This window comes from Heloderma suspectum, chromosome 4, assembly GCF_057233095.1.
Source record: "Heloderma suspectum isolate Gila_16-S chromosome 4, 16-S_ref, whole genome shotgun sequence".
Taxonomy (NCBI): domain Eukaryota; kingdom Metazoa; phylum Chordata; class Lepidosauria; order Squamata; family Helodermatidae; genus Heloderma; species Heloderma suspectum.
In genome coordinates, this window is record NC_139461.1 from 173977614 (window position 1) to 173991701 (window position 14088).

General features: G+C 45.5%; 1 protein-coding gene across 5 annotated transcripts in view; it reads left to right on the forward strand.

Annotated features, from left to right (window-relative positions):
• The window catches only part of LAMC2 (laminin subunit gamma 2), an 86602-nt gene that overhangs the window by 49421 nt on the left and 23093 nt on the right, over positions 1–14088 (forward strand). For all 5 annotated transcript variants that reach the window (XM_084851323.1, XM_084851322.1, XM_084851324.1 and 2 more), the window contains 5 exons: positions 889–1078; positions 3440–3549; positions 4918–5139; positions 11859–12041; positions 13217–13420. In XM_084851323.1, the coding sequence (XP_084707449.1) occupies positions 889–1078; positions 3440–3549; positions 4918–5139; positions 11859–12041; positions 13217–13420 (909 nt within the window). The remainder of the gene's footprint in view (positions 1–888; positions 1079–3439; positions 3550–4917; positions 5140–11858; positions 12042–13216; positions 13421–14088) is intronic.

Here is a 14088-nt window from a genome sequence, read left to right on the forward strand (position 1 = left end):
CTGTTTTTTCTGTAAGGGATTTTACCATCAAAAGTGACCTCCTTAATACAGAGGGAGCCCAGGACTAGACTGAGTACTAGACTAGTTATTAATATTAACAGTACACACAAACATGCATTATTGAGTAATTAGTCCTGGTGAACAGGGAGGCTAATGCAGCCTTTCCCAACTGGTGCATCCCAGATGTTTTGGACTTCAGCTTCCATCAGCCCCACCCACCATGGTCAGTGGTCAGGAATGCTAGGAGTTGTAGTCCAAAACATTGGGAAGGCACCAGGTTGGAGAAGGCTTGTCTAACAGCATATTTACTTTTCTTGGTGAAAGAACCGACTTTTATAGGCACATAGGAAGCTGCCTTGTCTGAGTCAGTGTCTACTGGCTGGCAGCAGTTCTCTGGGGTTTCAGACAGGAGCCTTCCAGCTTTACCCAGAGATGCCAAAGATGGAACTTCAGTCCTTTTGTGTGCAAAGCATGTGTCCTATTACTGAGCTGTTGCTCTGCCCCAAGGAAACTTTTTGACTAACTAACTTCAGAGCTGTTAAGATGCAGTCTAAACCTGAGTTAGCTAGACATATTTAAATCAAACTGAAATTCAATTAAGTTTTTAATAATTTTTGGTTGATACTAGCTGCTTTGGAAGACAAGCTTCTGTCTGAAAAGCAGGATTAAAATGTAATCAATAAGTAAGCACTTAACCATGCAGTTAGAGGCCACTGAATATCAGTGGGATTTAGGCCATTGATACTGGTAGGTTCCCTTGAAGTCCTCTGTCCTGCTACATTGTCACATGCCTAAGGCTGGTCCAGTCAAAGAAAGCTTGGCAGTGGCACAATTTTATTTGCAAATGTTATCCTTTGATCCCTTGTTTGCTGTGTACTTCCTTTACAGCCAGGTTCCTTGGGAACCAGCAACTGAGTTATGGGCAGACGCTGTCTTTCGATTATCGTGTGAACAGACCTGGACGTCGTCCTTCGCAACATGATGTAGTCTTGGAGGGAGCTGGTTTCAAAGTCACTGCCCCACTCATGCCTAATGGAAGGATGTTGCCTTGTCGAGCCCACAAGACCTACACATTCAGGTAAAATGCTTAGGGCATAAGGGGACCCTCATATGTAAAACCCTGTGCTGCAGCCCCTTAATGATGCAGCAACAACTGAATCAGCGGTTCACACATTCATGCTTGTCCCTCGATTACAATATCAAGTGATAGAAATATGAATGTGAATGCCACAAACAGAGCTTCCATATCATCCAATATCTATCTCTTCGAACAATGAGTCAATTCACACATCCGACTTCCAATCAGCAAGTGTCACAGAACCAAAGGATGAAAACTCAGGTCACATGCATGCATGTTTGAACAAGCTCAGTCAGGCTTTATTTTACAAGAATTAAATTGCTTAGATTTGTGGTTTTCAGACTATGTTCTGGGAAACCCTGGTGTTGCCTGGAAGTTTCCTCAGTGAACTTATGAGTTATGGTGTACAGCAGGGGTAGGCCACCTGGTGCCCTCCAGGTGTTTTGGATTACAACTCCCATAATCCCAGACCATTGGCTGTGCTGGCTGGGGCTTAAAGGAGTTGTAGTCCAAAACATCTGGAGGACACCCCATTGCCTACCCCTGGTGTACAGTTTTCCTCAAAGACAGCTTGGCCAGCACTCCTGAGCTGTGTTTTCATGAGAATGGAAGGAGAAGCTAATGGAGGAGTACCAGATTTTTTTAAAGGAATGGGCCTTGCTGTGAGTAGGGTTCCACAAGCAGGTTCTCCGCACCAGTAAAAATAGCTTCACAGAACATACTTCCTGGTGGGGGTGGGGGTTGGAGTGAACATCATCTGACTGGCAGGGGCTGCTCAACCAATAAGAGAGGCTTCTCCCCCCCCCTTCTCTTTTCCTCTGAAAGTCCAAATGCACTTGCATTTCAGGAGCAAGCCTCACTGAGCACAATGGGAGTTACTTCCAAGTAGACACACATATGCTGGTGCTGGGAAAGAGTGGGGGAGAACACAAAGATGGAAACCAGCCCCCATTTTAACCCACAGGACCTCATTGACCACAATGGGAGTTACTTCTGAGGAGACAGTAATGGGTTTGTTGTGGGAAAGACAGCAGTAAACACAAAAACAGAAACCAGCCCCCATTGTAACCCACAGAATATCTATAAGGAAGCTGTGAAGGAGTTACATCCTAAAGCAATGGATTGAAGCCTCGAGATTGCACTTAATCCCATTTAAGGAATTGGGCTTTGATATGTGGCGTGTCAGTTGAGGGGCTTCTCTGTTATTGCTGTGGTCACTGAGAAGGCAAGCCTCCTTCAGAACAATGGGAGGAAACACCACTTGACTGAGGTCACAGTGAAAGGCACACCCCTGGGCAGGGCTAGCATACCTGAGGTCAATGCGGGGGTTGGGGCACACAGCAACTATACCACGGAGAACCCGACTTAAGGAAAAGAATCGGACTTTAGGCAGTCTCAGGAAATCCGGTCTTTCCCTGATAAGCTCCAGGGTGGCTGCTGGACAGCCATGATGTCATGTATCCCTAATGACCTCAACACGCAGCCGGCTCGGAGTAAATCACAGGTGGAAACACACACACACACCTGATCTTCCCCTGCAATGTGGAGCCACTGGGGCATTGTGGACATGCTAGGGCATACTCTCCGTTCACCCAAAGTGACGTTGAGGCCCAACAGGCCTGGCCAGTGCCCATCATGAACAGAATGTGCCCAATACCTGCCCCAGAATCCTCTGCAATAAACAGGAGTTCCTTGACAAACTAGTCAACATAGAAAATGGTCTCTGAAGGTGGGAAGTTTGAAAATCGATGGTTTTGACCATTGCTTACTAGTGAAGATCCCATTGCTCTTAAACCAAGAGCCTCTCAACCCTTTGAGGGGTGTGTGTGTCCCTTCTCAGGTCATGAAAATAATTTCAGCAGTCTGGATAAAATGCCTAAACCAAAGACGAAGCACACATCAATTCCCGATCCATAAGCCCACTTATTTCTCTTTAACTTATACTAAGTTCGTTGTCTTTCAGTATCACTGTTGTTGTTGCTTAGGCTGTAAGAAGTTCGATTGTGGGGGGAAAGCGGCATTAAGGAAGCATAGATTGCACCCTGGGATTACCGAAGAAGGCAGTGTATTGAAGTCCTAGACAGCTGAGTCTTGTATTTGACCTCATTGATTCTCTGCGATGCATAGGGAGCTGAATTCTACATGCTTTACACTCCCTGTGTTGTTGTTTTCTCTTTCTTACTAGCAGCTCTGGCCTTTTCCTTTGGTCAATAGTACAACAGCAGTGCCTTGTAGTCCTCCAGGCTTTTCTCATTCAGTCCTTGATGTCTTCACTAAGATCGTTTTGCGCATAAGCATGGCTGTGCAGAGGTGTCCCCCCCCCTTATATCCTCCATTTCTTCCATCGTCTCCGATGCACAGGCTGGATGAGCAGCCGAGCAGCAACTGGAGTCCTAGGCTGAGTAGCACAGAGTATCGTGGATTAATCGAGAACCTGACAGCTCTTCGGATCAGAGCCACTTATGGAGACAGTGAGTTGGGAGTAGGATGGTGGAACCTGAGCTAAAGAATGGGTCATGTACTTTTCTTTGGATGGTCTGTTGCTTTGAAATGTCTGTCCTGTCTTATAATGTAAAGGATGCTTGCAAATGTTTAAAACCAGACCATGAAGCAAAAGAAACACATTGAAAAGCAGATGATCACTATCACTCATCTAAAACAGCGGATTTTAAACTCTGACCTTCAGGAAATGCTTTCTACATTCTGCAGCATGTCCTGGGGCAACTGCTCCCATCCTGGTTCTTCTCCCCCACCCCAATGTGTCAGATCACAACTCCCATAATTACCAGCCATCCAGTGGGTATGCTGTCTGGGCATTATGAGAGTTGTAGCCCTGGCACATCTGGATGGGGCTGGTAGGTTGGGGAAAGTTGCAGTAGACTGGGGGAGGGATGGGGAACATGTGGCTCTCCAGATGTTGTTGGCATGCAACTCCCATCATCCCTCACCAGTTTATCAAGAGTATGGTGGAACTGGATTCCTTCCTAATGGACTTTTTCAAGCAACCTAATCCCTGCCCATTCCAATGGCTCGCCACCACAAGTAACCAGGCAAGTTCCTATTTACAATCCTCATATATCCTAATAAACCCTCAGCGAACAGATAAAATGATACAGGCATACTTACACCACAGTTTCAGCTGATTTACTAGTTATTCCCTCTCCGCAGACAACACTGGAAGCAATCTTTCTGTGAAGTGGGAGGGGATGCTAGGGAACTCTAATTTCAGCACCCTCAGCAAACTACAGTACCCAGGATGCTGTGCAGGATGCACTGACAATTAAATGGATATAAAACAAATGTAACTTTGTAGTGCAGATATGCTGTTCCTAGGGAAGTGTGAGAATTTAGTTCAATCCACTTTTTGAGGTGAACTGACCTGAGCCACACCTCTCAGGCTCGCGTGCAACCCTTTGGATGTTGCGCTTTTGCAAATGTTGCATTGCAGTTCTTGCCTCAAAAAATGTACCAAAATACGTATTTGGGGGTGGGTGGGAGTGTTTAGAAATGGTACTTGGAGAGGAAATACACTTAGAAATGTGTATTTTTGTGAGAAAATACTTTCAAAATATTATTTAAATACATCTTTAAAAATGAATGTTCATGCGGGTTTTTAAAAAATTGCAGATGGAGATGAATGCAGAAACTGGACTTAGGGATGAACTCATGTAAAACTGACACAGACCAGGAATAGACTGATCCATCTATCTGTAGGCCTACTCCCCAGAGAGCTGCTCCTTTCTGAGTTAGACATGTCCCAGCTGGAATTCTGGAATGCCCGGTATTTGTCATGTTATCTTCTCGGGAGTATTCACTGCATGTACTTTCTGTTCATTCAGGCACTGGGCACCTCAGTAATGTCGTCCTGGTTTCGGCACGGCCCACAGCTGGCACTCCAGCCCCCTGGGTGGAACGATGCGTATGTCCAGCTGGATACCAGGGGCAGTTCTGCGAGAACTGTGCTCCAGGGTATAAGAGAGAGAATTATGTTAGACTCGGGGCTCTCAGCAACTGTGTGCTGTGCAACTGCCAGGGAGGAGGAATCTGTGATCCAGAGACTGGTATGGAAATCCACAAAGGAGATATAATTGTGGACAGATTGTATTTTGTTTTTATTTGTGTAGGCAACAATCTGGCCTCTAATATTAAAAATCAAATCAAATAGCTAACCTAGGGATTGTTTACACAGTGATCCACCCAGGGATCCTGTCTATGGGATGGAGGGGTGGGCATGACAGCACCTTTCCCCTACTACTAGGGATGTTGGAGAAGTCCGCAATGGATCAAAATTACACTGGATTTCTATTAATCCATCCCACAGAATCTGCAGAGTACCAGCTTTTTAGAGCCATGTGGATTCTGTGGCCTTGCGGACTGTTTTTTAAACTTTCCATAATTGTATGCAATTTTGGTCATGTTGTTGTTTATTCGTTCAGTCGCTTCCGACTCTTCGTGACTTCATGGACCAGCCCACGCCAGAGCTTTCTGTCGGCCGTCGCCACCCTCAGCTCCCCCAAGGTCGAGTCCGTCACCTCCAGAATATCATCCATCCATCTTGCCCTTGGTCGGCCCCTCTTCCTTTTGTCTTCCACTTTCCCTAGCATCAGCATCTTCTCCAGGGTATCCTGTCTCCTCATTATGTAGCCAAAGTACTTCAGTTTTGCCTTTAATATCCTTCCCTCAAGTGAGCAGTCTGGCTTTATTTCCTGGAGTATGGACTGGTTTGATCTTCTTGCAGTCCATGGCACTCTCAGAATTTTCCTCTAGCACCACAGTTCAAAAGCATCTATCTTCCTTCGCTCAGCCTTCCTTATGGTCCAGCTCTCGCAGCCATAGGTTACTACGGGGAATACCGTTGCTTTCACTATGCGGACTTTTGTTGTCAGTGTGATGTCTCTGCTCTTCACTATTTTATCAAGATTTGTCATTGCTCTCTTCCCAAGAAGTAAACATCTTCTGATTTTCTGGCTGCAGTCAGCGTCTGCAGTAATCTTTGCGCCTAGAAAGACAAAGTCAGTCACTGCCTCCACGTTTTCTCCCTCTATTTGCCAGTTAACAATCAAGCTGGTTGCCATAATCTTTTTTTTTAGGTTTAACTGCAACCCAGCGTTTGCACTTTCTTCTTTCACCTTTGTCATGAGGTTCCTCAGCTCCTCCTCGCTTTCAGCCATCAAAGTGGTATCATCTGCATATCGGAGATTGTTAATGTTTCTTCCAGCGATTTTAACTCCAGCCTTGGCTTCATCAAGCCCAGCACATCGCATGATGTGTTCTGCGTACAGGTTGAATAAGTAGGGTGAGAGTATACAACCCTGCTGTACTCCTTTCCCAATCTTAAACCAGCCCGTTGATCCGTGGTCTGTTCTCACCGTTGCTACTTGGTCGTTATACAGATTCCTCAGGAGGCAGACAAGATGACTTGGTATCCCCATCCCACCAACAACTTGCCACAGTTTGTTATGATCCACACAGTCAAAGGCTTTAGAATAGTCAATAAAACAGAAATAGATGTTTTTCTGAAACTCCCTGGCTTTCTCCATTATCCAGCGGATATTGTCAATTTGGTCTCTAGTTCTTCTGCCTTTTCTAAACCCAGCTTGTACATCTGGCAATTCTCGTTCCATGAAATGCTGGAGTCTACCTTGCAAGATCTTGAGCATTACCTTACTGGCATGTGAAATAAGTGCCTCTGTTCGATAGTTTGAACATTCCTTGGTGCTTCCCCTTTTTGGTATGGAGATATAGGTTGATTTTTTCCAATCTGTTGGCCATTCTTGTGTTTTCCAAATTTGCTGGCATATGGCATGCATCACCTTGACAGCATCATCTTGCAAGATGGTCATTTTGGTCATACAAAACTACAAAAGTTGCATAAAATTACAGTAATATATATGCTGCTTTTCAAAATGAAAAAACACACTGTACACATCTCTGATCTCTCTTTGGCCTCTGCAGTGTAGCAATCTTTGTTTTGTGTGCTCTACTAACTGATTTTACTGTGACCAAAGAAAAGTGTGCAAAAAGTTATGCACAGACAAAAGTTTGTAAATTCTGCTGGATATTTTGCATACTTTTTGGAGGGGGGAAAAAATCTGTATCCGTCAATGAGCAGTGGAAGATACCTAACAAAACACATACAGAGCAGATTATTCAAGATCCTTACATCTCTACCTGCTACTCGTACAAAGTAACGTTTAATGCTGGCACTACACATACATACCCCCAATTAGTGCGATCTCCCCCCTTTTTGAGGAAAAAGGACTGCATAAATCAGGCCAGCGTATTAAAGTGCATGCATTGTATGTCACTATGTACATGGGGTGCATGCATCCTTTCGCCACACAGACGTGATCCCCACCTGGGTCGGAATGTGAACGAGCCCTCTGAGTCTTGAGCCTCTCAGCTGACTTCTAAATGTTTTTTTAAAAAGAGCTTCTGCCCTTCAGGCTGTGGAAAAACCTAGCTGCAGAGGGGATCTGGATGAAAATCCATTGGGATATAGGTGCCCAATATCCCGAGTTACTGCAGCGGGAGATGCTTTTCCAGGATGGCACTGCTGTAATGTTTAAAGGTCTACCGCATGGGTTGGGCCAACAGTGAAAATCCTTTCCATTCAGTCATTGCCTGGCCTGAATTGGAGGCCATGATGGCCTGGTAAGATCTCATGTGAATGGCTCCCCACCCGTGTGGGGGTGGACCATTAAACGCTACAGAATTCCAGTGGGATTCTGGAACCAAGTATCTCCCATTCTACTGCTGTGATGCCTAAAGGGTACCACAGTATAACAGGCAAACAGCCATTGTGAACAGAAACTGCCTTCTCAGAGGAAGTGCCTCCATTATTATTCCCTCCCACCCACTTCCTGATACTCTCTGGCAACCAAGTAAAACAGGAAACTCCAATTATTCCTCAAGGGGTAGATCCCTTTATCAGGAATAGGCACTGTCTATTCATGTGGCAAGTGACATGTTCAGCAGTGAGCTTTCAGCAGATAAATTAATCATGAACTGGAGAGCTGCAACCAGTCAAATGAATATCGCTTAGATATCACTTTTATGGGCCTGGATTATGACCACGATAAGCATCAGTTTGTGAATTCATTGCATTTACTCTAAAAAAAAATTGTTGTTCAGTCGTTAAGTCGTGTCTGAGTCTTCGTGACCCCATGGACCATAGCACGCCAGGCCTTCCTGTCCTCCGCTCTCTTCCGGAGTGTGCTCAAATTCATATTCATTGCATCGGTGATGCTATCTAGCCATCTCATCCTCTGCCATCCCCTTCTCCTTTTGCCTTCAATCTTTCCCAGCATCAGGGTCTTTTCCAGTGACTTTTCTCTTTGCATTAGGTGGCCAAAATATTTGAGCTTCAGCTTCAGTATCTGTCCTTCCAGTGAGCACTCAGGGTTGATTTCCTTTAGGATTGACTGATTTGACCTCCTTGCAGTCCAGGGGACTCGTAAGAGTCTTCTCCAGCACCACAGTTCGAACGCATCAATTCTTTGGTGCTCAGCCTTCCTTATAGTCCAGCTCTCACAGCCATACATTACTACTGGGAGAACTGTAGCTTTGATTATACGAACCTTTGTTGGCAAGGTGATGTCTCTGCTTCTTACTATGCTGTCTAGGTTTGCCATAGCTTTCCTCCCAAGGAGCAAGTATCTTTTAATTTCATAGCTACAGTCCCCGTCTGCAGTGATCTTGGAGCCCAAGAAAATAAAATCTGTCACTGCTTCCATTTCTTCACCTTCTATATGCCAGGAATTGATGGGGCCAGATGCCATGATCTTCGTTTTTTTAATGTTGAGTTTCAAACCAGCTTTTGCACTCTCCGCTTTCACCCCCAACAGGAGGCTCTTTAGATCCTCTTCGCTTTCTGCCATTAGGGTGGTATCGTCTGCATATCTGAGGTTGTTGATAATTGTCCCGGCAATCTTAATTCCGACCTGTGATTCATCGAACCTGGTGTTTCTCATGATGTACTCTGCATATAAGTTAAATAAGCAGGGCGACAATATGCAGCCTTGTCGTACTCCTTTCCCAATTTTGAACCAATCGGTTGTTCCATGTCCGGTTCTTACTGTTGCTTCTTGACCCTCATACAGGTTTCTCAGGAGACAGGTAAGGTGGTCTGATACTCCCATCTCTTTCAGAATTTGCCACAGTTTGTTGTGATCCACACAATCAAAGGCTTTAGCGTAGTCAATGAAGCAGAAATAGACGTTTTTCTGGAATTCTCATGCTTTCTCCATCATCCAGCGAATGTTGGCGATTTGATCTCTAGTTCCTCTACCTCTTCGAAACCCAGCTTGTACTTCCAGTAGTTCTCGGTTCACATGCTGCTGAAGCCTCACTTGTAGGATTTTGAGCATAACCTTGCTGGCATGTGAAATGAGCGCAATTGTACGGTAGTTTGAACACTCTTTGACATTGCCTTTCTTTGGAATTGGAATGTAAACTGACTTTTTCCAGTCTTGTGGCCACTGTTGAGTGTTCCAAATTTGTTGACAAAATGAGTGCAGCACTTTAACAGCATCATCTTTTAGGATTTTAAATAGCTCAGCTGGAATACTGTAATCTCCGCTAGCTTTGTTGTTAGTAATGCTTCCTAAGGCTCACTTGACTTCACTCTCTAGGATGTCCGGCTCAAGTTCAGTGACCGCACTATCATGGCTATCAGGGACATTCAGATCTTTCCTGTATAGTTCTTCTGTGTATTCTTTCGCCCTCTTCTTAATCTCATCTGCTTCTGTTAGGTCCCTGCCTTCTTTGTCGTTTATCATGCCCGTCTTTGCACAAAACGTTCCCTTGAGATCTCCGATTTTCTTGAAAAGATCTCTAGTCTTTCCCATTCTATTGTTTTCCTCAATTTCTTTGCATTGTTCATTTAAGAAGGCCTTCTTGTCTCTCCTTGCTATTCTCTGGAACTCTGCATTCAGTTGTGTATATCTTCCCTTTTCTCACTTCCTTTTCACTTCCCCTCTTTCCTCAGTTATTTGTAAAGCCACGTCAGACAGCCACTTTGCTTTCTTGCATTTCTTTTTCTTGGGGATGGATTGAGTTGCTGCCTCCTGAACAATGTTACAGACCTCTGTCCATAGTTCCTCAGGCACTCTGTCTATCAGGTCTAATCCCTGAAATCTATTCCTCACCTCCACTGTATATTCATCAGGGATATGATTTAGGTCATACCTGAATGGTTTAGTGGTTTTCCCTACAGTCTTCAATATAAGCCAAAATTTTGCAACAAGAAGCTCATGATCTGAGCCACAGTCAGCTCCAGGTCTTGTTTTTACTGACTGTATAGAGCTTCTCCATCTTTGGCTGCAAAGGACATAATCAATCTGATTTCGATATTGACCATCTGGTGATGTCCATGTGTAGAGTCGCCTCTTGTGCTGTTGGAAAAGAGTGTTTGCTATGATCAGCGTGTTCTCTTGGCAAAACTCTTTTAGCCTTTGTCCTGCCTCATTTTGTACACCAAGGCCATGCTTGCCTGTTATCCTGGTGATTTCTTGACTTCCTACTTTAGCATTCCAATCCCCTATGATGAAAAGGACATCTTTTTTTGGTGTTAGTTCTAGAAGGTGTTGTAGGTCTTCATAGAACCGATCAACCTCAGCTTCTTCGGCCTCAGTGGTTGGGGCATAGACTTGAATTACTGTGATGTTGAATGGTTTGCCTTGGATTCGTACTGAGATCATTCTATCGTTTTTGAGATTGTACCCCAGTACTGCTTTTCCCACCCTTTTATTGACTATGAGTGCTACTCCATTTCTTCTAAGGGATTCTTGCCCACAGTAGTAGATATAATGGTCACCTGAATTAAATTCGCCCATGCTTGTCCATGTTAGTTCGCTGATTCCCAAGATGTCGATGTTCAATCTTGCCATCTCATGCTTGACCACCTCCAGCTTACCTTGATTCATTGACCTTACATTCCAGGTTTCTAAACAATATTGTTCTTTACAGCATTGGATTTTCTTTTCACCACCAGACACATCCACAGCTGAGTGACCTTTTGGCTTTGGCCAAGCCGCTTCACTCTTTCTGGCGCTACTTGGAAATTCCCTCTGCTCTTCCACAGTAGTATATTGGACACCTTCTGACTTGAGGGGCTCATCTTCCGGTGTCATATCTTTTAGCCTTGTGATACGTTCCGTGGGGTTTTCGTGGCAGGAATACTGGAGTGGGTTGCCATTTCCTTCTCCAGTGGACCACATTTTGTCAGAACTCTCCGCCATGACCTGTCCATCTTGGGTGGCCCTGCACAGCATAGCTTATGGCTTCACTGAGTTATGCAGGCCCCTTCGGCACAACAAAGCAGTGACTTTTTGATGTACAGCCGCCTCCCCCAGCATAGCGCCCTCCAGATGTTTTGGACGATAACTCTCATCAGCCCCAGCCAGCATGGCCAATAGTCAGGGAAGATGGGAGTTGTACTCTGAAACATCTAGAAGGCACTATGTTTGGGAAAGGTGATGTATAGTTTTTAGAAATCAGTAAAGTTCAGTGTGTGTGTAGATGCATGCCGATGTACACATGCATGCTTTAGTAGTGTTTCCTTCTTTCAGATTTTTTTTTTTTTGCCATCATATTTTCAAACTCCCACCACCACCAATGAAAGAAGACTGTTTTGCTTTGTTCTTTAAGCTGGGATTCTCAGGGTTCTAATGTAAGCTGCACAAAGGCCCCCATCAAGGCCGCATTCAAACAATGAACCATGTGTTGTCGAACTCCACTCTAACCTGCTCCTTTTTCCTCTCTGTCCAACTCTGTCCAGGAGATTGCTATTCTGGAGATGAAAACAAGGAGCACATCAGTGCTGCCTGCCCGACTGGCTTCTACAGTCTCCCCTGGAACCCGCAGAGCTGCCAGCCCTGCCCATGCCGAAGTGATTATGGCTGTTCAGTGCTGCCAGGAACACAGGAAGTAGTTTGCGATGACTGCCCTTCTGGAGCCAGTGGTAATGACCCGATTTTGATGTATAACCTTTACCTGCAGCCTTAAGTTTTACAGCACAGACACAGGCAGTCCTTGAATTATGGTGTGTGGGGAAAGATAGGGAGAGGTCCTTAATGAAGTCCACAAGCCCCACCGCCTGACCCCCATCAAATGTAGCCAATGTCAGGGCTGAGCTGGTGGCAGAGGTCTGAGATGAGCCAGGAGCTGTGCCAGGTATCAGAGTCAAGGAACCAAGGCAGTAGTCAGGACCAAAGAGTACGTCAGAGCCGAAGGTCAAGCCAGGAAGCAGGACTGAGGAGCAAGCCAGTGGTCAGGACCAAAGGGCAAGTCAGGGCCAAAGGACAAGAAGCAAGCTACAAGTCAGGACCAGAGAATAATCAAAGGATGCAGGAACATACCAAAGCTCAGGAAGACCGTGTTGCTCAGGCAAGGCTCAACTGGAACAAGAAGCCCTCTCATACTCCCTCATGTCCAGGAGGATCCAATGGCCAGCCTGGGTGGGCAGAATTAGTCCAGGGCCTGAGGGTTCTTCTCTGCCTAGGTAGATGCTACAATCTGCAGTTCCGTGGCACAGGCCAGGGCTGGAGGACCAGAAGGCTAGGGTTTCTTGGTGTCCTGCAGAGTGTGAAGGCATGCAAAGGAACTGCCCTTGCAAATGCATGTCTAGAAACCCACCCAAGGAAAAGCAGCTTAGAGAGGGTGAGCTGCAGCAGATAAACAGCAGACAGGCAAAGGGTGAAGCTCCCCTCTCCTCCCAGGTGCTTCTGTGGTTCAAATTATTCCCTCCTGAAGCTGCTTTTCATTAAAAGAAGGGGCCATCGGCTTTGTTACATACACCGCATTGGCCTCCCAACATCTCATGTTTCTCCAGGTTCAAACAGTCTTTCTGCGAAATGTTTGCAAAGTGCATGCATCATTTCTAGGCATACTAAGGAAAAGAACCCAGGAAATAATTTGAACTGATAACCCTGCACAATTTGAATTGCAGCAGTTTGTGGACAGTTCATGTGCACATGGTACCACGTGGACTGGAGATGGTGGAAATTTCGTGTGCTGCAGTTGGTGGCAGAGCCCTGTGCTCAGCGTTCCTAGTGTCAAGGGGGACGCTACAGAGGAAGTTCGTGTGCTGCTGGTTCAAGGCTTCATCTGCCTCTCCTTCCTTCCCTTCCTTCCTAGGATATCGCTGTGAGTTGTGTAGCGATGGCTACTTTGGAGACCCCTTGGGTGAGAACGGCCTAATACGGCCCTGTCAACCATGTCAGTGTCACAGCCTTGACCCAAATGCTTCTGGGATTTGCAACCGCTTGACAGGGGAATGCAAGTGCAGGGATGGATTCTTTGGAAATCCTTTATCCTCAAACCCAGCGGAGAAATGCCGAGGTACTTCATTATCCTGTACAAATGAATGTTGACTTCAGGGGCATCATTGTTACCAGAGATGCGCATTTGAGTTACTCTATAAGAACTTGGATAAACCAAGCATTGGAGCAGTCTAGGGATAATCAACGAAGGTGCTTACAGATCTTTGTTTCCAGACACAGGATGGCTTGCACCAGTTGCTCTTTCAGTCACATCCAAATGCCTTGCCTGGACATATGTGACTAACTCTCTGGCAGACCTGTGAATTGCAGAGCTGCCTCTAGACAGATGGAAGTTCATGCTTCTGTTGGAGAGCCAGTTGAGCATTCTGTCTCCTCAGGTGAGACGTTTACATGCTTAGACAGGCACGAGGGCTATGACTGAGGGCATCTCCATATGACCAATTTATTGCATGCTCATGACTGGCCACTCACGGAAGTTTGCATGTCCTTTATAGCACATCATCAACTTCCAGGATGTCTCCCGTGCTTTCCCCCGGTTATCCCGCTTTCAAAACGGTCAGTGATAAGCTGTAATAAACCTTAATTGCTCAGCATCAGCAGCACTAGATGGCACTGTTTCATTGAACACAAAGAGCATTGCCAAGAAAGGAAGTTTTTAATTCCACATCCCATGCTCACTGTCCAAAGGAGCCCGTTGTAATCCTGCAAAGAAAACGGATGCAGAAA